This window comes from Vigna unguiculata, chromosome 5 (assembly GCF_037176805.1).
Source record: "Vigna unguiculata cultivar grain cowpea cultivar isolate G323 ecotype 2 chromosome 5, ASM3717680v1, whole genome shotgun sequence".
Taxonomy (NCBI): Eukaryota; Viridiplantae; Streptophyta; class Magnoliopsida; order Fabales; family Fabaceae; genus Vigna; species Vigna unguiculata.
Genome location: NC_140796.1, coordinates 9,917,695 through 9,942,756, shown reverse-complemented (window position 1 = coordinate 9,942,756; position 25,062 = coordinate 9,917,695). Strand labels below are relative to the sequence as shown.

General features: G+C 31.5%; 1 protein-coding gene and 1 non-coding gene across 2 annotated transcripts; one reads left to right on the top strand and one right to left on the bottom strand.

The window, feature by feature from the left end:
- Nucleotides 1-3,493: 3,493 nt before the first annotated feature.
- Nucleotides 3,494-12,931, bottom strand: LOC114185329 (uncharacterized). The gene is made up of 24 exons (XM_028072994.2): nt 12,737-12,931; nt 12,479-12,609; nt 11,569-11,653; nt 11,377-11,430; nt 10,950-11,041; nt 10,712-10,815; nt 10,322-10,397; nt 8,921-9,374; nt 8,046-8,384; nt 7,751-7,954; nt 7,547-7,645; nt 7,384-7,456; nt 7,090-7,217; nt 6,709-6,994; nt 6,376-6,614; nt 6,165-6,289; nt 5,907-6,024; nt 5,676-5,731; nt 5,480-5,573; nt 5,205-5,391; nt 5,032-5,112; nt 4,845-4,957; nt 4,706-4,768; nt 3,494-3,892 (listed from the first exon to the last, which is right to left on the bottom strand). The coding sequence occupies exons 1-24, from the start codon at nt 12,782-12,784 to the stop codon at nt 3,785-3,787; spliced, it is 3,357 nt and encodes a 1,118-aa protein (XP_027928795.2). The 5' UTR covers nt 12,785-12,931; the 3' UTR covers nt 3,494-3,784.
- A 123-nt stretch (nt 12,932-13,054) lies between these two features.
- Nucleotides 13,055-13,127, top strand: TRNAA-AGC (transfer RNA alanine (anticodon AGC)). The gene has a single exon. It is a non-coding gene; the product is annotated as a tRNA-Ala (tRNA).
- Nucleotides 13,128-25,062: the final 11,935 nt, after the last annotated feature.

Below are 25,062 nucleotides of genomic sequence, written 5' to 3'. Positions count from 1 at the left end.
TAAACTACAAATTATTTAAATAAAAATATCACCAGTATTATCCTAGCAGTTAGGAGAGATTATCTTTTGAATTGTTTTTATTAATTTCAGTGTATTTGTATTTATTTGAAAGATTTCGATTGTTACAAAATGGTGAAACTATCATTTATATGATTGTTATTAATAAAATATATATTTGTTTTGTTTTCTTACATAATTCCGGTACAATCGACCTATTAAATAATAAAACTTTAAAATACAGAAATAAAAACAACACTAAAATAAATCAACTCAAGCCAATAATACATCTTATATAAAACTGCAGGATTTACATAAATCCAATATATTCCTCTACTAGAATCACATGTATACAAAATCTTATCTCTAAACCAAACATGGTTAAGGTTGTGAGAAAACATCGGGGGAAACCAAACTTTGAACATGCTCAATAGGATGGATCCAACATAAGTTCTTAACCATATTTCTAAAACTCACTCTCTTATCTCTCATGTTATAAATTATTATTTGGTTCACACGATCTATATTAATTAAATATTTAACGATCACGATGTGACGATCCTTCTCAGTCATGCACAAAGGTATCAAAAAGTCATATTGCATGTCATTAATTCCAAAATCAAGAAGAAATATGTTCAACAATAGAGTCCAAGATCTTTGATTCCTGAACTCCTTCATCTGCCATATGCTTAGATGTTTTGTCTTTCGGTTATGAATAAAAAGACTTAAATAACCATTCAAAACCCCGACCAATGGAGCTTCATTAGAATGGAGCCCTTCGATAAAGCAAATATCTCCCACGACCACTCCATTAAGTTCGTGCGGAAGTAACAACTGTGTGTATGTCTCGGTCTCAAGATCAAGCGACACAATCACCAGTTCATCAAATGAAATACGAGGATTAAGAAGGTCACGACCGATCGATTTCGGCGCGCCTAACCAGTTAAGAGTGTTGTTTAGGTATATTCCGACCATTGTCCAAGGAGGTTGGGCAGGAAAATCTTGAATCTCTCTCCAACCACGCTTCTCATCCAGGCTACAAATTAAAGATCTAAAAGGACCAACTCTGGAAATCACATGACCAAATATCGCTACCACTCTGTAACTATGCCTCGAATTATCATAACCGTATCCTAACATAATAAGGATTTCTTCCTTCGGATGTTTTAAGGTAGAGTACGGGTACATAAGTTCTTTTTTGGTGGTTGGGTTCCATAAGTGAAAAGTGTTTGGTCCCTTGTTGTACCGTTCGGTCAAACAGACCAAGCCGTTGCATGAACCAAGAATCTGATAGTTACACTTAAGCTTATTTCCACGGATCATATTAACAACAAACAAAGAAGAATTGATCCGTGAGGGTACAACCTCCCAACAATTTTTATATTCATTTGAGTAATATTTTAACAAGAAATTAGGGCTTTTACATGAGTTTTGAAGATGCATTGTCGCCAAACATGGATCCAATATGAGAGATTGAAAGTATTTGCTCATGCACATGAATCGTATAAGAGATTTTACCGGAAGTATTGACAGAATTTCCAGCAATATACCTTTACACAACACATCTTCCCACGACATTTTGCCTTCACTAATTTTTTTTAAACCTGAAAGTAAAACATAATATCATAACATCAGACATAATTTACAGAAGGACACTGGTATTTTGATACTACTCTTTTTTTAGTAGTATTTGACATTACCTTTATTATTATATATTTTCTCTTTCTTTTAAAAATATAAGTTAATTTTTGTTAAAACTATTTTATTTTTATACAAATTGTCAAATGGTCGTCAAATGGGTAAAACAACCTTTTTTCTTTATAAAATAGAAATCTTTTCCCAAATTTTACATTTTTGGAAAAATTTTAGTATATATATATCTACCACTGTCTTGAAAATTTATATCTATTTCCTCTTATTAAAATTAAAATAATTTTAATAAACAAATATGTTTGATAAATTATCACTATTCAAATAACAATCACATATCACATGTACAAATAAAATAATAAAATATTAAAAAAAAAATAGAAGGTGTATAGAGTATTCTAGCATTTCTCCTTCATAGTTTGGATTTAAAGCTATAATTTAGAACGTTTTTTGAACAAAAAAATAAGAAAATTTTTATCAAACATACATATGAGTCAAGGGATTATTACCTTTATCTTTCTTTTCCACTGCGAGAATCTTCTATGACCAATTGCGAAGAACAGCAGAAAGGGCTAAATCAAATAGTAAACAAATAAGGAAAAAACTCAAACTATTTTTTCTTAATTGTGTAGTGTGTTAATATGTGAGGTGAAACTTCTTATATATAGAGGATCAAGGCCTTAACTCTCAATCAAGTTGAAAACAAATATAAGTATATTTTATCTAATCAAATATGGCTCTAACAAACTGTATCATATCAAAATCTAATTTAATCATTTATATCTTTTTTCATGCAACTTTTTGTGATTACTTTGTTATTAATTCTTAATAAAATATTCTTGTTACAGGATTAAATGTATACTGGTACACTTTCTATTTATAAATAAAATAAAAATAATTCTTAACTAAAAATAAACGCTAAAAATATTCTCATGTTTATTATCCTTACAAATTTATTCATTTATGGTTGTTTTCAAAAGATTTTTTTTACCTGATATTTGTTAAAAAAAAAAGGTAAAATACACTTTTTAACTTAATATTACGTAATCAGATTATCCGTTTAAAGAGATAAATTATGATAATTAAAATTATACTCCTTTATATAACAAAGTTAGCATCTTGTTGTTACAGAGTCCAAGTTCTATTTTTTCCTTTGAATTTGGAAGGAATAACCGTTAAGATTTTATCAATTTTGTTAGATTGTTGAGAAAAAAATGTCTTTTTCCTAAAGCAACAGTTGCAAACATATTAACCATATCAAGTCACCAGCAGCACACATTAAAACTGAACCCAAATCATGAACGGATAAAACCCACAGTGAATTATGTGTAAAATATTTTGAACAAAACTGTTTCAAACTGATTTAAGAAAATCCAAAAACAATCTTTATCAAACTATTTTATGAAAACGGTTCGATTAACAGAACAGATTTCATAAATTAGTTCATTTAATTTGGCTATAAATTCTTTGAAAAAACCAAATCAAAACAGACCACTTTTCATAAAATGATTCACTTCAATTATTTGAAAAGAAAGAAACATTGTTTTATGCAGCCCTAACTTTGTAAAGATTCATTATGCAGCAATATCACAAGTGCATTCTGAATAGACATGCCATTGGGAAAGATAATCATTACAAATTTGTTTTAGGACAAAAAGGAACATTATTCTTTTGATATTAATTAATCTTAATATACCAATTTTGACTAAACAATTTTTTTTTTCACAGAATTTGCAACATGTTACATCATGCTCTACCATAAGATCCCAATCTTTTTTCAGTCATTTACATTTTCCAACAAAGATGACTTAATAAAAAATAAAAAAAACTAAGCACATGTTACATATTTTATAAAACTTTCAAAAGGGCAATTTTTTTTTTCTCGTTACATTCTTTATATCTATGAATATTACACAGTAGGAAACTGATATGATTCAAATATCTCAAATGAAAACAAATAATGACATACTTGTAGTAATAATAAAGAATCGCTGACCACTATTTGGCTTGCCTTTATACTCAACAAACTCTGCAGATGTTATGTGTTTTCCATTTGCTAATTCTATGCCATGAAACAAAATTAACGCCAACAGCCACAAATATATACAAGAAAATAAATATATACAATTTTTTTTTTCTATATTTGCCACCATTTCCTCCTTTCCATGGTCTTCACAAGCTCATTAGCTAATGATGCAAAGTCTTCAGCTCCACTTTGCAGTTCAGCAGTGCGTTGGCTGATTCTCTGAATCAAATTGAACAGTAAAACTTCATTTTAGCAGAGTTTATGAATCATGATAACGATGCTTCAAGCATAAGAAATTGGTTACCCCTTTGGACTAAAGACTAGAGAGTGAAGAAACATGTTTATATTAACAAGGTTTAATATGTTTTTAGTTTCTAAATTTAGAAACAAAATTGGAATTTTTCTTATCTCAAATTTTGATACAGTTTGTTACTTAACTAGATATAATCTTTCTAACCCAACTGCATGAAACTTTTTTGACATGATTAAACTATGATCGACCTATTTACACTATTTGACATGTACTAGCTCAAATGTTAGTCCAAGACACCGGTTAACATGTAAAGAAAAGTTAAAGTTGTTGAATTAAAAGAATAATTCATTTTTAAACATTGATGACCAAAATGTATTAAAGTCTTAGACAAGGATAAATTATAATTTCATGTCCAAGTTTAGGGATTAAAAGATATTTAATCCATTTAACAATTATACTTGAAAAATAGACAAACAGCAACTTCAATGTAAAACGTGAAAAAAATGGTTGGCTTAAAAATGTTTAGTCTTTGAAAATATGACTATCTTTTTGTATTCTACAACTTTTAGTCCCCAAAAGTTACAAAAATCATGGTTTTAGTCCTACTAAGGGATTAAAACCATATAGTTTTTTCTTACAAAAAGATCGTTTTTTGTTAAATATATTTTGAGGACAAAAATCAAAGAGAGTGCTTCCATGTTTATGTTGAAGAACTGACAGCAACAGAATTTGATCGCAAGTTATGTAAGTTAGCATGATGAGATGAGATAATTTTCTACCTCTAATTTTTCCTGCCTCTCCATAAGCTTGTTTCTTGCTTGGGCAGCAGCTGAAGAAGCATCCTGAAAACAGATATTGATTAATATATTTAACTCATTGATACCAATAGTGTAAAAAGACAGAGAGGATTAGCGTTACCCCAGTTTTTCTATAAGCAGCCATAATTTCTTCAGGTGTTCTAAGTCTTGGCTTAACATCATCCTTATTGGTGCCACCTTCAAATAATTTCTCCCTATCTCGTAGTAACTTATCTGCATGCAGAAGGAAGAAACTGTTACTAATCTTTGTAGTAATAAATATGATGCATGTTCTGAAAGTGATTTACCTTTTTGCTTGCTTTTAACATCAGGAGATGAGGTAGAACTCTTAGTTATTGGCGGGTTGGGCTCATCTATTTCAATATCATCTGTGCCAAAATACACAATAGTTGGAGGTTTTGCTTTTGACAATTCAAACATATGAAACCCAAAACACACCAAGTTAAAGAAAAATGTAAACCTATATCAAGTTCCACTTTATTATCTGCGATATCCACTGTTGGAAGGGGATCAGGTAACAGGGGCTTAAAGAAAATGTCTTCCAAATTCCCATAATTGGAGGCTGGACTTTTAGTCACATCTGTTTGAGAGGGTTTTCCTCCTTTAAGTCCTTTGACAATGCCCCCTAGAATCCCTGGCACCATGGTCTGCACCAAAATGATTAAGCTGATTAAAAAACTTGTTAACGGTGTGAACATTAGGATCCAAAATAAGACAAATCAAAGAACCTCAAACCTGTTTCTTCTTCTGATTTGTAGAGAATCTAAAGGCAGCATCAGCCGCGGCTGCAAGAACTTTGTCATGAAGACAAGGAAGATGCTCCAGATTACTAAAGCAGAATAGAAATGTTAGTCATCTTTTTTTTCCTTATTATTACAGTTTAACCAAAAGTCCACAATGCTATTGCTTCAGTACAAGATAACAAAGATACCTGAATTCACTTTCGCCGGCCAGTAGTGAGATTAATGCCAATTCAGAACCATTAGCCTGTAAGTTATGAATATAAGAAGGGTGCTTTGAAGACCAAAAGTTGCAGGCTTTAAATTTGACTCGAATGCTTCCACCTCAGTACTCAAATATGTTTTACAGTAACCACTAAAAAAATAGGGTGCAAAAATAGATGAAATTCTTGACAATTTGAAAGTTCTAGAAAGAATTGTACCAGCATTATGTGTCCATAATCATCAGAACACATGGTTTTATCCATATTCACTTTATAATTCCATCTTAAAAGCGACAATAAAGAGCTTTCTGCAACCAAATCCAAATCTGGCAAAGACCTGTCCAAAGATGAGGAAAATAATCCAATAATTTATCATTTCAAAGAAAATTTGTTTTGCTAGAATCCACATTGTCTTATTTAAAATACTCCCCAACTCTTCAGAAACAGAAGAAAGAACAAAAATTCTAGAACTTTAACCTGATTTCAAATGCTCCGGTCTGAAGCAATGATAGAAGCCCACAAACTTTATCATCTTTCTTTAAGATAGAAGTCCAGTAAGAAGATTTAGAATGTTTCACTTTATGAATTGGTTTCTTATGTCCCTGTAAAGAATTATCATAAAAGTCAAATTCATTTGCGTACAGACTTGATGTAAATGCAAATGTGAAGTGATAATGAACTATAGAACCTCTATCAAAGATTTTGCTGAGAACAAGCGCAATGAATTCTCGCAGCATAGCAGAACAAGTGGATCCAACATTAAATCTCCAGAATGTGAGGCTTCTGCAGAGGAAAGATCAGCCTCTGATGAATTTACCCTAGCCGATAAGGGTTGTTCCTGCTCATCAGGGCTATTATCAGCAGTATTCTTCGACTGTCCATTCTGCGGCTTGTCATTTGATGCTTCAGAGGTTGAGATGCTACCCTCTGAGGTAAAAAAATCTGTCAGAATTTTCAATGATATTTCAAGTGCATTAAAACTGAAAATATGCTTTGTGTTCTTCATGAAATTTGTACTTGCCTATAACATACATTGAAATTGCAGTTGATTCCTTCACATGTAATGGTCGGCTAGAGATCATTTTGCCACTATTACCATCAACTATGTTAATTATTGAATCTTGGGATAACACAAATAGTATTTCTTCAAGAGAGTTGCCTGCAGCTGTATCTGATTGCTTTAAGTTCACATAACTCTGAAAACATACTTCTTGTTTCCAAACCAATGAAATAATGGGAGAGGTAGAGCCAGGTGCACCATCAATCAAGAACAAAACTGAAAATGAAGTCATATTACAGACTGCAACCTGGAAAGAAGCAATTTACCAAGATGTATCAATTGACAGACCTCCCACTATCCTAAAAGGCAATGAGAATTAACAAACAGTCAGATAATACCCACACGACCACTTGAAAACCCAATAGCAAGTCTGGTTCCAGAATTTGCGAATGATAATGCTTGTACTGAAGAATCCAGAAGAGAAAAAACAGCACTACAACGAGATTCTTTTCCTTGTGGAACATCATGAACTGCAAAATATATTTCACAAATCATGATACAATGAGTCAAGGCCTAACAGTTTCTTTTTTTCTGCATAGATATCTTTGGAACACAAGAAACATGTGAGGGGGGCAGGGTTAAAACTCAAACAAAGAAGATGGACTTCTAATATGGTGACAGATATCTAGGGATCACCTTCACTTTTTGATTGTGTGACAAAATGGAAATTTTGTCTACTGGAGTGGACTTTGAGGTCATAAATGCAAACCTATTAAAGTCGTCACAGTAAAAGAATTCAGCACAGAAAAAAATATTGTATTATGTAAAATAGATTGACATATTAAGAAAGATATCTGACAAGACCACATTCATTGCCCACGGCCAACAGCAAGGAAACAGAGCAGAAGTCCAATTTTGTCACTGGAGCATCTGAACCAGCCACTTTTGTACCATTCACCTACCAAACAAGATAATTGTGACAAAAAATAAACTATATGAGGAGATCTAAGGACATTGTTTTCTTTGAATTTATTTCGGGACAAAGTAGTTGCGGAATGCTTACCTCTCCCTCTATCTTGCAAATATAAGATAAGACTGCATGTGTAGCATCACACAAAAGGACTGATCCATTAGAATAACCCACAAAATAAACACACTCAACCTCAGCACCTTTTGTTGTGGACAACTGACTGGGAACACCACCAGTCAAGGGCCAATCTGAAGGTGCAGATCCAGGCCTCAAGCCAGTTCTCAAAGCTGAAGCAACCTAAGATAAATGAAATAAGTAGATGAAAAAAATAAAAGAAACAAAGATTAGCTGAAAGGAGTGACAAATTACAGGCAGACAAAAAAGTTACCTCAGTGAGAACTTTTGATGAATTTGACTTACTGGGCAACCTGATAAGTTTTGCAACAGTCAAAGATGGATCAGCCATAGGTACTAGCACTGGAAATTCCACAGCAGGAACAGATGGTGTCCTTTTCTGCTGAGATGTCAATGTGGACAGGCTATCACTATTATACAAATGTAGTTGTCCAGGGTTTGTTAGCACAAAAACTTCATCTTTGCTGTTCAGCCCCTTTGTTCCAGGACTAGGCAGTAAAGTCAAGTCTGCAAAAGAACCACTAAGTGTAAGGTCTGCACGATTAGTGCATCTTACAGACTCCATCCCAGATGACCATTCAAGAGTTAAAACCTGTAATAGAGGCATTCTAAAGTTTAGGGGGAACATTACACACATGCTAAGAAAACATTTGAACAAGAAGAAACGCTAGCCATCAGGCAATGGTAACAAGTGACTAGAAATCCGACAACAATGTAACATCATATTTGTTCAATATAAACCAGGGCTTAAACCTTACCATTTAAACTAACAGAAGATATGGGAAGAAAATAATGAAAAAATATCAGACGATAAGCCCACATTAAATATCAAGGTCTTTTAAAAGTTTATAAAGCCACAATGGTGTTCAACCAGGTTTACAACATCATAAGGAATTTTCCATTATTTTTTATATCCTGCAAGTCCAGGTAAAATACTTCTTCAATACACTTCAGATTTTAGGAATGATGAAACGTTCAAGAATGTTTCAATCACAACCTTGGATCAATTTTGAAAGTACCACATGCTTGATAACTGGTATAATTTATCATAATTCAGAAGCAATTGCCAATAAAACTAATAGAAATCAATTTAAAATAAAATGATAAACAGATAAACAAGTAACTTACTGTCAGAACTTCTTCAGATCCAATTTCGTCACCACCATAGACAAACAACTGTCCAGCACTATCACTTTGGGATTTATAGCTGTCAGACCATTGTAAGACAATGACCGGGAGTCTCCTTTCTGCAGTCGAAAGTTGCAGCTTAATAACATTTTTAGAAGAAGTTTGTTGACCTTTAGAAGGTGCCGCTGATGACAAGTTCCAAAGAAGGATATCTCCGTCTAAGTATCCCACAGCAAGAATAGACCCAGTGGAAGATGCCCAGCAAAGAGCAGTTATCTCTTTGTCTACCAGATTTTGTTCTGTAACATTGGCTGGAAGATTAGCCCCTGTTTCAGTAGAAGGGCTACCATCCTCATCCTTCAATTGGAGATCTTTTCCACCACCAAGGAACACAATTCGAGCTTCAGAAACATCCCAAAGAATAAGCAACCCATCCTCAAATGCAATCAAGATTCTACAAAAAATAAAAGAATTCATTCTTCATCAAATTGAAAATGTAACTTCTTTTACTCAACATGGAATATTAGATTTTAGACAATCACCCTTAAAAGGTAGCTATTAAAAGGGAATATCAAATACTTAAATACTTCACAAAACATCTTATACTAGTTATTTTGGGACTTAGACACTCCATAATACCCAATAATCATTACATTGCCCTAAGAGTTTATCACTTCACTCAACTTCTCCAGTGGTCAAAATCCTCCCCACTTCAAATCTCTCTGTAGGCAGCTCCTTTCCAAGACATCAACAAGGTTTGATATTAACTGATAAGCATCCAAACACTTGGAGGACCCACTTAAACTTTTAAGGTGGGAGAACCAAACACTTAAATACTCCACTGAGCATCTCATACTATTCAATGTGGGACTTAGGCATCCCACAATATTCAAATCCCTATGAAATAATCAATAATTCTTCACAAGCAAACAATCCCAATTCATACAGATCAGGACAAGAGTCACACAACTGTATCAAATACTGATGGAAGCATTTTCTGTCTTGAAATATGTTCACCCATCATTTCAGTCACAGTTCAAAGATTTAGCTACATATATGATATAGAATACATACACATGAAATCATGCAGTGTTGCCTCTAAGAATATATACTACTATGACAAAATACACAAACTGCTTAGGAGGATGGCTCTGCATTTTTCAACAAATGTTTGAAGTAATTTCGAAAATCTGAGAAATGATTTGAAATGATAAAGACAGTGAGAATTAAAAAAATGAATGTTAAACTACAAAGTTAAACTCTAATTTTACAGCATCCTATTTTTCAATTGGCATTGTTAGAGTAAATCAATAAGTAGCTGTCAAGTGAAAATTCCAATTTATAAATTTGACATAAAAAGATGCAAGGCTAAAATGTTGTATGAACTATTTATTATCTTGCCTGTTCCCAGATGAAGAAGGTTGTAAGAGAATTCCAATGATTGGTTGTACACTGGGATCTGGAAAGCCTGCAGCTTCTGTCAAAGAGAATAAAACAATGACAACGAACAGTTCTTAAATCAAAGGGAATAAAATAAGCTTAAATGCTGGAAGACAGAGGTATGAATCAACTCAGGATATTTGAATATAGTGGTTAAGTAAGATAAATATTGCAATGTGACATAGAATTGTATATCTTAGTGCTGACCGTATTTTCCTTATCAAATGGGTCAATGATCATTTTCCTTCAATTTTTTTCATTTTATTTCCATTTGTTACCAAATAAGTCCATCAGTATTATCCATCAATCATCAAAACAAAAACCAAAAAACTAAAAATGAAAATAAAATACCCCTTAGAAACTTTGCAGACAAATTATGTGATGACTTCAAAAGTTGTCCTTCCTCAGCTTCAAACTTTATCACAGAAAATAAACCATGCTGATCCCCAACATAACTGAACATTATAACAAGTAACGTTACGAGTCAAGTGCCATGTAAATGTAATCACAGCCATTTGCAGCTAGCTACTACTAAGAGCAAGAGCAAAAGTGTAGAGATTTACTGCATATAAGTTTTTAATAAACATACATGAAATGTGAACCGCTGACTACAGAAAAAGCAGTAATATCGGACTCCCATTGTAAAGAACAAACAAGGCTCCGGCTCTCAAGATTCCAAACCTGCCAAAATCATAAGAAAAATACAAAAATGACATTCTAAGCCTTAACTATAATAAGCAAGGAACTCTAAGTCAATCACTTCACTGATTCAGACCATAACTTGACATGCTAAAATGCTTGATAATGAAAAATCACACACCTTACTTTCCATTCTACAATTAATGATGAGTGGTAAGAAAAGAAACTAGAAAAGGAAAGCAACCACATAAGTCAGAGACATCAATTATAGGTGTTAAGGACTGATGAAAACCACAATACTTAGCCTATTTAGGGGGAAAGTTGTTAGAAAAAATGTATCAACACAAGCAGATAGTGAAATGTAGAAAAAAAATTACCTGGATGTCATTGTCATTTAAGACCCCAACTAAATGCCCCTGGTTTTGCAGGAACTGCGAGTGCCAAAAGAATCAAAGGATCAATATGCTATTTACATGAGCTTAGCTAGCAAAAAAAATGACAATTTTGCACCATAGAAAATCCAACAAGATCTAACTGCATGTCAATTTGAGAAGTTCAATGACACTTACCTCCAAGTATTTGTAAGGCAATTGCTTAGGAGAAACCAAAAGTCCTTCTATATTATCACCACCTATCACCTTAAGTCTTCCATCCCTGCCATTAAACTACCTGATATAAGCAATCAAACACTCACATCCTATAATGACATCCATTTGCCAGCTATGATTAAATCATGGTATATGACTGGTGTCAAGTCATGATAACATTTTGAAGAATCATGCATTGCCCATTATGATAAAAGTCATCTCATCCCACATTTTCTGGCTAAACATGTACAAGAATTATGTCAGTTAGATTTTCTCTAATCAGAATGACCGTTTCTTGTTCTTATTATCATTATGCACACTTTAACTGGAAAAACAAAAATAAATGTCAATATAAAAAGCGAATTTAGGCATTACATCACCCGTCCTCCCGCAGACCCTAACAAAGAACTGATCATCTTTTCAAGGATAGTTTGAAAAACCCACAGAGATTTTTTCATCCTAAATTTCAGAATTCACTTTGACCAAAAAAAAAAATTGTCTCATGCATGGGAACAGTTCAGAATGCAATTCCTAAACCACGATAGAATAAATGAAAAAGACAAAAGATCAACTTTATGTTACTTATCACAGATAATTAGAATAACCAAGATCAAACTATTCTAAAATGTTCAATCCACTAACCCTTTTAACCCCTCCCCCCATTACTAAACAACTAAGTACCATTAATATTATTTTTTTTTTTCTTATATCAACCACTTGTATCCTCTACCAGAGATAATCCTTCTATTTGGGTAAGGTAGGACCATTCTTAGACGATAAATGGAAACTTATTTAACATTATCGTAACTCAATGGTACAGTACAATACCCAATTAATAAAAAAAACAGCAATCAACAGCAAAATCAGAGACTGAGAGAGAGAGAGAACTGACAAAGTCCCAATAGCCAAGAGTCGCTGAATGGGGTCAAAGGCGAGAACTGAAGCAGTGGATGGAATGCCATAGTGAAACACAATTCTGGGATCCAACTCATTTCCCTGTAAACCACCATGCCGCAACTTATGCTGAACCAAAACCAACCAACCCCAGAAAAAACAAAATCACAACATGGAAGAGTAAAGGAAACCCGGAAGAAGAAAATAAAAGTTAGATGAGAAAGAAAGCATCTTTATATTCGAGTTTTTAATTTACGTTGGAATGGTGCAGCAGAGCCTTGTCAAACAACTTCTTGGCAAACATAGTTGCCGATGATGCTGTTCTTCTTCTTGTTGAGCTTAGGTTGTCTTCTACAGCTTGATTTCCTTCGTTGAACTGATGATCATTCCAATGCTTCGTATTTTTCTCCTTCGATCAAAAATCAAAACTTTTACTTTTTATAAAAATAAATTCTTTAGCTCATCTGCTGGTCATTGGTCAATGGAAAAGTTGTTTCACACCTTCTCTAAATTTTGTTAGTCAAAACGTTCACATATACAATATCACTATATTGTAAAGCATAAAATTTCAAATGGGGATGTAGCTCAGATGGTAGAGCGCTCGCTTAGCATGCGAGAGGTACGGGGATCGATACCCCGCATCTCCAAATTTTTAAGATTTTTATATTTCTAATTTAATTTTTAATTAATTTTAAACTTTTGTCATCTTCTTTTATAATTGGTTAAATATTTTAATTTTCACAGACATAAGCTGTCAGAATTTTGTTTTGTTGGTAAACATAATGGTTACAATGTTTTGAAATGTGCGAGAGGTACGGGTTCGATACCGCATCTTCAAAAATTGTTTTTTATATTTCTAATTCTAATTTTTAATTAATTTTAAATTCTTGTCATTTTCTTTTATCGTGGGTCAACTGTTTTAATTTTCATAGACATAAGCTGTCAGAATTTTATTTGGTTGGTAAGTATAATGGTTACAATGTTTTGAAATATAATTTTAAAATAATAGTAAAATAAGTATTATAAATAGTATAATAGTTAAAATCATTTGGTTGGGTTGTGTTGAATATGAATTTTATATATGTAACAATTTTTCAAGTTAGTTTTCTATTTAAAATCAGTCCTTGTGATATAAAATGTTATTATATTTTATTCAGGTATATTGAAATTTTTTCATCTAACTTGTATGAATATGTCATTTAATGTGTTGATTTATCTTGTTTGCATATATCATTCAATTATTTCTGGAATTGAACCTTTAAAGCCTAGTAATTCAATTTAGTTTTAGTAGAACTACTTGAAAAATGTTGTTACTAAAAATGTGATGATACAATTTAAAATGTGAAAGTTTGTAACCATATCTAAAATAAGAGGGCAAATCTCTAAACAAAAGGTTGTATATAAAATATTATAATTATAAAGTCTTCTAAAAAGTATGTGGAGATAACAATATAGAAAATGTATGGTACAAAATCAAAATGACTTCAACTAAAAGTACAACATTATATAAATAATTCAAGTATATTTTAGTTATGACAAATATTGGATACCAATGAAAAGTTTATATAGGTAAAAACTCATTAAAATAGTATAAATAGAAGAATATTTTAAAATATTAGTATATTCCTTCATTATTTCATGTATAACTTAATTGACTTAAACATTATACACTTTCACTAACTAACTTATATTCTAATAAAGAGAACATGGTGATCTTATAAGACATGAGAGATCATGTTTATCAAAGAAGGAAACATTCTAAAGTAGGGGTAGAAGTCCACTAAATCTATAAAATGTGGCTTTTGTAAAAATATTTCACACACTTAAAAGTTTAAAAGTTTCAAACTTGTAACTGCAAGGTTTTATGATCATTACTACTTTCAATTCAAAACTTTAAACTATTGAATTTATGTTGTATTTACCATTATCATAAGGTTCAAACTTACAACTACAAGATTTTATGACAACTACTATTTTCAATCAAAAATTGTAAAACATTAAGTTTGTTATATTGTTACTTTTATCGATTATCTAAGATTATAAATTTATGGATATTTTTTTATATGGTGTTTAATTTTATTATTTATACTCAAATAAGATATTTAAACTCGCACTTGAATTATTTCCTACAATCCTAACCATTTTTTGTATGTTTATTAATACTCTCCATTTTTTCCTTTGATGATAAAGTGTTAAACATAAAGCTTTTTAGGAGTGTCCTCTTTAATTTTATTTCATGACCTTGTACTCATATCTCCTCCGACTTGGGGGGTCTTTACCACTTTTATGGCGAGTGAAGTGATGGAACCTTGTCTATCACCTAAAAAATGTGTTGTTAGTCTTTACATGCATTTGTTCTTATTAAAAAAAAATTTGTCTTCCATCGACGTCAAAAAATGATACTTAATTGTGTAAGATTGTTAATACCACTTGAACTCCTTCTAGATTTTATTTCTATTTATTTTCTTTCTTCTCTTTTCTTTTTCATAGTTATGTGTGTAATGAGGCTGATATGGACTTTAAGTCTGGTTGGCTTTCAAGGACTTACTATACTTAATTATTTTATAAACCTAATTAAAAATCATGAGGGTAAAAAACAAGAGCTAGAATCATCTAGCACAATGAGGAAACAAAGTTTGTAATAATATAAAAAAAAAACTAAAAATATATTGGTAGATAACTCTAAATTCAGTTCTAGTAACAAATTGTAGAACTAAAAAATGTAAGAAAATAATTAAATTGTGTTTCGTACTATACATGACTGTGATCATCTTGGTCAACTTAAACATGGTTGGGCTCATCTGGGACAAAGAATTTCATCCTACAAATGAATATGGATTATATTAGCCCAACTTAGCTTACATCATGCCAAATCCTAAGAATATAAATTATTGAAAGAAGATTTCAACTTATTGGTGAAATTTGTTAAAAATTAACATTAAAGCTAGAGTTAAAACTGTTTGATAAATATTATCCCTACTCCTAAGAGTAAATGGTATCAATGTTTATTTTACCAAAATCATTATTAAAAAATTGTATCCTATCTTCAATTAAAATTATAAAATCAAGTTTGGAGTTGTTCAAACTCAAAAGAAGCATTACACATTAAAAAAATAGTTAACCAAATTAATCAATATTGTTAAAAAGGAGAAGAAGAATTACATGAGTTCATGATCGTTGTCATTGGCACATTTAAATAAATGTTAATCTTCTAATGTATTACATAACTGCATCGGTAACAAAATTGGATATTTAGCTGTATAAAATATTAACCGAAAAAAAAGATAGATAGGGTTAAGTTATCCCAAGTCGGCCCTAACAAATTTGATAAATAACTCCGATTAGAAAAACACTTACAAAAATCTGCAAAAGTGTTAGAAATATAAAAAATAAATAATGTAGGTTTTAAAAACGGTAAATGATATAAATAAAGAAAAACAAATAAGTAAAAGTAGGTTGATTTTTCATCCTTCTACGGTTAGATTCTTTATTGACTTCGTATGATTATCATTCATTTAATTTATAAACAAATACTTTTAATTAATTAAATAAGTTTCAATTAACTTGTTAAGACTCTCATTCATTTCAAACATATGTAACTGATATTTTAATTATACTTCATTCATTTCAAATGTCTATATTAAAATAATAATTTCTATTAAGCAAATGACTATTCAAGTTTGAATTAACTAAACAAATCATAAATTAGTTTATCTAGTTTCTCCAATGTTTCAAGCATCTATAAAAAGTATTAATACTTAAATTGTTCCAAACATATACAAGTTGAACTCTTTTACACTACAAGTGTTCCAAACATATACATGTGAAAATTTACTTTTTATTTACACGAAATATTATTATAATTAAGTAAACTGATGAGAATTTTAATTAAAGATTAAGATTGAATTATAAAAAAAATGTTCTAAGTCAATCCTAAAAGTAGAAATCAGAACTAAAAAAGAATAAACGAAAATAATCTATATTGGATAAAATAAAAGAACAACACATTTACTATACATAACCTCAAAACTAATTATGAAAGTATAAGAGAATTAATCAAAAGAGCTTAGTCTTTCATGTGGAAGACCACTTGAAACATGAAAGGAAGTGGTGATGGATGGATAAGGTAATCAATCAATGAGGAAAGTTGCAATGAGACTCACCTTTATAGTAGTTTTGGATGATCAATTATGTTGCTCAAAAATGCAAAGCTTGGACTTTGCTTAATTAATTCAAAGAAACCACTTCAGTTGCTTATATGAAAACATCTCACAAAATAGGCTTTAAGTTGACAAATTTTCTACCGTTTATGCAAATACTATCTAGAGATTTAAGGTACTAAACACCACTTTTAAGTTTGAACAATTCAATATTATCTCCAATGTTATCTTGTGTCAAAAAGTCCTTCGAATCTCACATAAGATATAAATGAAATCAACAACTTTCGTGTGAAGAAAATCTAACTCAATAGATATCCTAAAAGCCCCTCAACACGTCAGACAATATGTGTAGACTAGGTCCTCCAAATGATACATGTTATACAAAATCATGAACGAGTTTCAATAAATGAGCTCATTAGACAAATGCAATAGATGAGTCCACTAAACGAGTCACCTAGATGGTCCATTAACAACTCACTTAGAAGAGTCCTGGTAGACGAGTCCATAAGATGATTTCATCATACGCTTCATATTGGACGTGTTTATTTAGATGATACACCTAATAAATGATATCATCAGTTGATTATTTGGGAAACCCTAAAGTAAAAGAGTCTAACAATGTACTGGCTAGACGATTTCAATAACAAACCACCTAAATGATTTGCCTTTTATCATCTTCTCTACAATTTAGTCGTGCTTACATCATCTATAAAGCATTAGATGATCCAACATTGTATCATCTATAAACGACTTATGAGCTTACTACATTTTTAAACAACATGGTAGATTCGTCATAATCGTAAAGAAAATGAGGAGAAAAAAAGAATAGGTTTAGAAAGATGGTGACCTCTATAAAAATGAAATTTGATAAATTGATAATTCTATTTATAAATTTGACTCTTATTAATAAAGTAATCAAACTTCATTTTTAAAAGACACTTTTACTCTTGACCATTTTCTAGGTTTTTACATTTTTATTATCCATTCTACTTACCTTCTTTAAGCAACACACTTGTTTGAATATATAAAGAATTAACTTTTCATTAAGATATGCTTCCAATTAATAGATCATGAAATAAATGATAATTGTAATAAGATGAATTATGTAATGTAACATCTCATTAATAGCTTTTAGACTACTAAATAAAGCATTATATAATGATAACACAAAGCAAATAGCATGGAAGTTAATATAAATTCTTGTATAGTCATCCAGAACTGAGTAATAACAATTCTATATGTACAAGACTACTAGGAGGGAAAATAGATAGGTTCTAACCATGAATTACAAAACACCTATCTATAAGCGCCACTGGGCACTACTGTTATGCCCTACTACCAACACCATGTGAAATCTCCTCACCTGCAGCTTCCTCTACTCACACATTTAAGTGATCATTGCAAAGAATAAACCAAAAGAACAAACGAACACAAAACACATAGGGTAAGCTAATAATGATTAAGAAAAGTTCAATTAGAGCAAAAACGCAATAAGTTTTTTTATCACAAATTCATATAGAAACATTCCAACACACACCCCAGTCGACTCTAAACTCGATTATCCAGATATATGCAAGTGACATCGAACCTTTTGGTTGCTTGCACCGGTGTATGATTCCCAAACTCTGCAGAGTTTGGTCTCAAGGGGTTATCACCCAATCATCACACCAGGTAAGTCTCCTTCTCACCAAGGACTTGATCGAGTCCAGTGGCTAAGACCTCCTGCTACTCCTTACGACATAACTCATTATACTCTACGTGAGTCAAAACTGAGTCCTTATGTCCTTGCATACACTACCTCATCCACACTTAGAATTTCTCCATGAAACTCTTCCATAATTCACATAAAGTAGACTCACATTCACCAAATCTCATACAGGGTATATTAATATAGACATAGAATCCATTTCCTATCATTTAATGTATTGAAACAAGTCAAAACAATAATCACATAAAACCTGGCAACTCAATGCTCAGCGTCAAGTTCCAACGCTAAACGCCATTTGCCTTGCAATTTCTACAGCTTAGTCTCAGATCCAATGCTTAGCATCAGCATTTAAATTTCCTTCCAGACCTGTAGAGGTCCCAACATTGGGGCACTGCTCAGTCGACACTCAGCGCCATTCGTCTCGCATTTTTTAGCGCCCAAGCACCACTAAGGCGACGCTTAGCGCTGATCCTCTCACATTTTTCAGTGCTCAGCGTTGGTTCCGAGGCTTAGCATCACACCAGTAAAACAACACATGTTTGGTTTCTTGAGAAATCTGCTACTTGTTTTCATGACTCTAATTGTCACATCTATTGCAGGTTTATTTGGTTCCAAAATAGTTCTTAAACTAAGGAAGATGATACCAATTAGAGTTATGACTCAAGTATCCATTTCTCTCAATTCAAACTCAATTCATACAATGCATTCACATCTCAACTAATACAAAGCATCAATCAGTTCCCAATCTCACAGCAATCAAGCAGTCAATTCTAATTACACACAATTACATCCACTGAACTCTTTAAATACAATCAATTATTAGCTTCCCTTACATGTGATTGACTCGCACGATTACGTCGTAACCTAAAATCCTCTTCTACTACCGATGCTCACAATTCAACCTAGAATTAGCAGAAACACGATCAGGGAACATCATTAGAGCCCCTGATCAACATCAGGAGAGATTTTTATAAGATACTCCAACCTCACATGCGATACAAATAATATCACATGTAAGGTTTTTAAGAGAAGACCGAGAAAAGAGAATAATTATTACTTACTCGATTCAAGGTTCTGATCGGACAGACTTGAAGATCTCGCCGTAGTGATCACTCTGACGGTCTTTGATCTTCAAAAAGGCGAGAGTATAGTGAGAGATTTTAGAGAGAAATCAGAGAACGAAGTTTTAAAGAGCTAGTATTTTCTAAATAATGAATTTTTTTTTATGAAATTTCTATTTATATATAAGCAATTTATTTATTAAAATAATTCTATGATCTCTTTATTTTAAATATAGTCATTCTTTTAGTATGATTTTCTAGGTTATCACATGTAACAAGTCAAGCATATAAATGCAAGATTTATACCGAATAAATAAAAGAAAGAAAATTCAATCATAATGCTAATGCTAAGTGCATATATTGAGAAAATATATTTTATTATATTTAAATAAATTCTTGTTGTAGATCAGAATTAATTTTATCGTAATTAAAATTTTCTTTTAATGAAGAGAACACAATACTTAGATATGTAACGACTAATATTCAATATTTTCTTTAAAGTAATATAGGTTTAAAAACATTAGAGAAATACAATTACAAAATAAATTAAAGAATAAAAATAACAGATAATTATTTTTTAAATAATTTCATTAGTATTTCTAGATAAATTTGTTAAAAAAAATCATTATATATATAAAAAAATGTAGCATTATTTTTTTAGGCTTACATTTTTAGTAGATTGTTCTTAACATTCAAAAATATATTCAAAGAAAACAAAACCCAATTTAAAAATTTTAATAACTGTTTTTAAAATTCTAAATCATTTTTTACATCAAATAATAAAAAAAGTTTTAGGAAATACCTTTTAGAAGTTGAAAGAAAATAACAGTAAAATAATTAATTTTATGTTTTCTTATATGCAAATATGTGCATATATATATATATATATATAAATATTTGTAAGAATTTTATTTTTTTTCTTCTTTATACAAGAAAATAAATATTAACCATCACATTTAGGAAATAAATAAACACATGAATAAATGATTGACTAATTAAATGAGATCCTCAATCTCATTGCTCTACAGGCAAACACATATCATAACAGTAAAATTAATAATGTTTAATAATCATACTTTATATTTATTTCAATTATTAATGTGTTCAAAATTAAATTCTACATACAAGGAAGATAAAATAATTAATTCAATTCAGATATTGATGTCTAAGCATCCGACACGTGCGATTGCGATGATAGATTCACATGATGAAGCTGCGAACTACTTCTCAGTTTCCCTTATCAATTTCCTTTTCATTTATGTTTCTACAGACAAATTTCTTTCGCCCAAACATCTCAATTTCAGTTTGGGGAGTTGCGCTTCTATGAAGAACTCGTTCCAAGGTATTTTCTATCCCAATATCCCTATTTTCCTTTTGGTTTGATTTTGTGATCCACATAACAATGCATAATACATTCACATAATATGATTTAAAATGTTGTCGCACTTTGTCTCTAATCATCAATATGCTTTTATTTGGTTTCTTTATCACAGAAAATGTGAATTAGATGGTGCCTTTGTATTTAATTTGCCAGCAATCTGTTTCTGTGACATTTTCACATGCCACTCCAGTCTCTAATCTTCTTCACTGTGATGATTAAAATTAATTGATATTAGCATTAATTGACATTTGACATTATTACTATAATCATGACATCATTCAACTTTTAATTGATGTTTTTGCCATTATTACTATTTATTATTTTTAAAATAATTTTAACCAGATATGATCTGAGATGAATATTGTTCTGGAATTCAGCTTAGGATTATTTTTATTATGGTGACTTGTTGAAACAGGAGGAACACACCCTCTGGAACAAAGTGAGAGAATGTGGAGAAGAAAAAATTGCTTCCATAATGACCAAGGCATGTTTCTCCACCTTTGCTTATTGTTCTTAAGGGCCGAAAAGAGAATAATTGACAAAACTCAAGTGTCATTCTTTAGAAGTTTCTAGGACATGTTTGAATAACCTTTTTGGATGTACTTTCAGGTGTTGAACATAATTTTGAATGGATGGTATTTCTTTTGTCTCTCTGACAGATGAACTTTTGGAATGGGTGTATAGATTATCCAAACATGTAATTAGTATTATTTTTTAATCAGTATTATTTTTTTTATAATACATACAATAAAAGTTTGCATAGATGAACATAGATTACTTGGATACAAAATTAATTTTATGAGAAAATAACAAAAGATATTTCAAAACTGCATTCAAGTCTTTTCTTTAAAACATGTCTATAAAGGTGATCCGACTATAACTATATGAGTAAATATACAATTTATTTGGTTTCTACTCTAAAAGTGGTGTTACTTTGATAAATGAAAGTTTTATGCATACAATTTGTTTGGTTGAAGTGTAACCAGTCTGTCCTAATTTATTTACCTTACAAACATTTAACTTATGAGTATGGAAAATTTCCAAGACCAAGTAACAGTGCTAGAGACGAAATTGTATATAGTTAACATTGAAAAATCCATTTAACTTTCAAAAAGTGAAATTAAAAGCTTTTCTTGTGTATTTATTATCATAGGACCAAATTGATGACTGCTGTATTTTCATATGACCAAGTTAGTGTTTGTTCTGGGTTTTATAGGATGAGGAGTGGAGGGTATTATATATAGTATGAAAAGATTCTGCAACGACGTTATTCTATGTTATTCTTTTCTAATGTCATAATTTTTATTTGTATTGGGAAGAGGTTGAATTCCCATTTCATGTTATCTTAGCAAGCTCGCTCTGATTCTCAGGGTTATGTTGTCCTGGTCTTTCCATAACCGAAAGTGCTGCTACCGTAGCAGAAGTTGCTATTGTTGATGCAAGCTGTTCAACTTTCTCTTTGGTTCATTCTTCCTTGGCAATTCTTACTATTGGTAAAACTAAATCTCTGTCTGGTAACCATTTTGCTGATAGTTTACTCATAGTTCCTGAAATTTGACATATTTGATTAACCAATAAGTATAGCATTGTGTGGGTCTGAAGCTCAGGAGCAAAAGTATACCTTCTTTAGCTCAAATGAAAACAATAGCATGTTGGGTAAGTTACCTTCCTTGGATTTGAATGATTTGTATCATTTTGCTAAAGTACTCTTTTAGGAGGTTGTTTTTCTTATCATTAGGCTTTGACTGAACCTGATTATGGAACTGATACCAGTTTTTTGAGGACCACAGCAACAAAAGTCCAATGCCCATGCGTCTTATCTTCCAGTTGCATTTGACTCAATTGCCTTTTTAATAAGACATTTTACTGTGCTCAATCGTTCCCATGTTTCAATAGTGTATTCCTTCCTTGCACTGAAAATATCAGGTGGAAGGTGGTTGGATCTTGATGGTCAAGAGCGATGAATAGGAAACAGTACATTTGCTGATCTGTTGGTTATCTGGGCTTGGAATACCATAACCAATAAAATCAATGGGTATGCAATAGGTGTACGTAGTCCCATTATTGTTCAATCCTTATATCTATCTTTGCTAGGAATACCATAACCAATCAAATAAATGGATATGCAATAGGTGTATTTAGTCCCGTTATTGTTAAATGCTTATATCTAAGATGCCTAGTGTAAAAATAAATGGTAGATAGTTTTATAAAAATAAAAATAAGTTATCTATGTAACCTATCCAAATCTCTTCTTTTAAAGTAGTTTTTTAAGCTAAGTGGAAAAATATCATAGCTCTCTATTTTGCTTTTGCACTAGATCTTGCCATTACATTTTGCTTCTTGCTTGTCTAAGAAATCAACTTCTCACGATAAAGACAATATTCCAAAGTGGATCTCCTATCAGGAGAGTTTGCCCGATTTGCATTTGAATATCTCACAGCCCGAGTATGATTACTGTGTTCATGTAACAAACCTCATAGGGCTCCTTTAATGGACTTTAGAATGTGAAATGATCACATTCAATTGTCCTACACATGGAGAATTAAAAAACTAATTTATCACATTGATCACAAAGAAAATGACATGATGAGTAACCGGGAGGAATTCAATTTCCAAACCAATCACCTATACCTCTCAAAATTTGAAAGTAACTCTCCCAGGCTTGGTAGAAGCTTAACAATAGGATCCATAGGTGTGTCAAGGGGCTTGAAATTCATTAGTTTAGCTTCTTTTAAAATATCCAATACATACTTTTTTTTGGGAAATTACAATTCCATTGTTGGATTGTACTACCTCAATTCCCAAGTATTTAAGTTCGCCAAAGTCTTTAACCTGAAATGATGACAAAGGTGTTATGTTATATGTAAAATACCATAGCAATCTCTACATGAACATACATAATTAGGTAAATACTAACCCCTGGTGACTATAAATTAAAAAATGATTAGCTTTACTCCAAGTCATATCAAATTGTTGAAGTACTACACTAAATCTACTAAAACATGCCCTAAGAGACTGTTTTGAGACATTATAAAGATTTGTGGAGATGATATACCAAGTCGAAAGACTCTCCATGAGCCACAAAACTAGGAGGTTTCTCCATATAAATTGTTTGTAGACAATCACCATGTAGGATTACACTTTTAACACTAAAATGATAGAAGGGTCAACATTGAAGAGTAGCCATGACTAAAAATAATTCGATGGAAGCCATCTTGGTGACCAAAGATAAGATGTCACGATATGGTGAGAACTGAAGGGAGACTTGCTTGGGTTGGAAGATCTTTCTATTAAAGCTCCAGGGAAGAACTCTTGAATGAATTTTTAGAATAATTCTTTAAAGGATTGTTGGATGAAATGTAATCTTGAATTTTGAATAAGCCATGACTTTTGCTTCGCTCAAACTCCATGATATAAAAAAGTTAGTGATTCGCTGCTTCTAATCTAGCCCACAAGGTAAGAATAATGAATGCTAGGAACTGGGAAGAACCGTGCGCCACTTATGTCTATGAGATAATTAAGTATGGAGAATTACCACTTGTGACCTAACTCATAACATATGAAACCTCAAGAGAGAAAAGTCTCTACTTCCTGAATTTTGATTAACTACCAAGGCTTCACATAAGAGATAAGCTAAAAATTGTCGCTCTAGGATAAGCAAAGGAGGGAGTGACTCACCACTTAAGATGTTTCCAAGTGTCTACATTTGAGATTTATATTCTTTTACCTCTTGAATTAAACAAACAAGAGATTGTTAGAATTAAGCAAACTAACAAAAATTTCAATAAAAGATGTGAACTAAATTATCAACAAGGATTAAAAAACAATTTCAATAACAAAAATTAAAATTCAAAAAAACAGACTATACAAGCACAATTGTTACAAAAATAGATGTTTAAACTTGTTTAGCACAAAACCTCATAATTCATTATGAACTCAACTCACTAAAAAATAAACTCATAAAGGTTTAGCCTTCCTTGCAGATGACAAGAGAAAGAATTACAATAGAGAAAATAAATAAATCTAGCATGTGACTAAGCATCGATCAAAGAAGCGTGATTGGTGATTGCTGATGATGATTATTCTCTTCATCTGTCAACTCTTTATGTAGCCCTTGATGAATAATCTTTGCAATTCTAAATCAGTAAATACTTGATTCTACAAAATCTGCAATATCAAGCACATATATTCATGTTTTTGGCATATGATGCTGTATAAGGAAAGTTTTGATAATATATTCAAAACGTATTTGGTTCTTTTCAACTTAAGAAA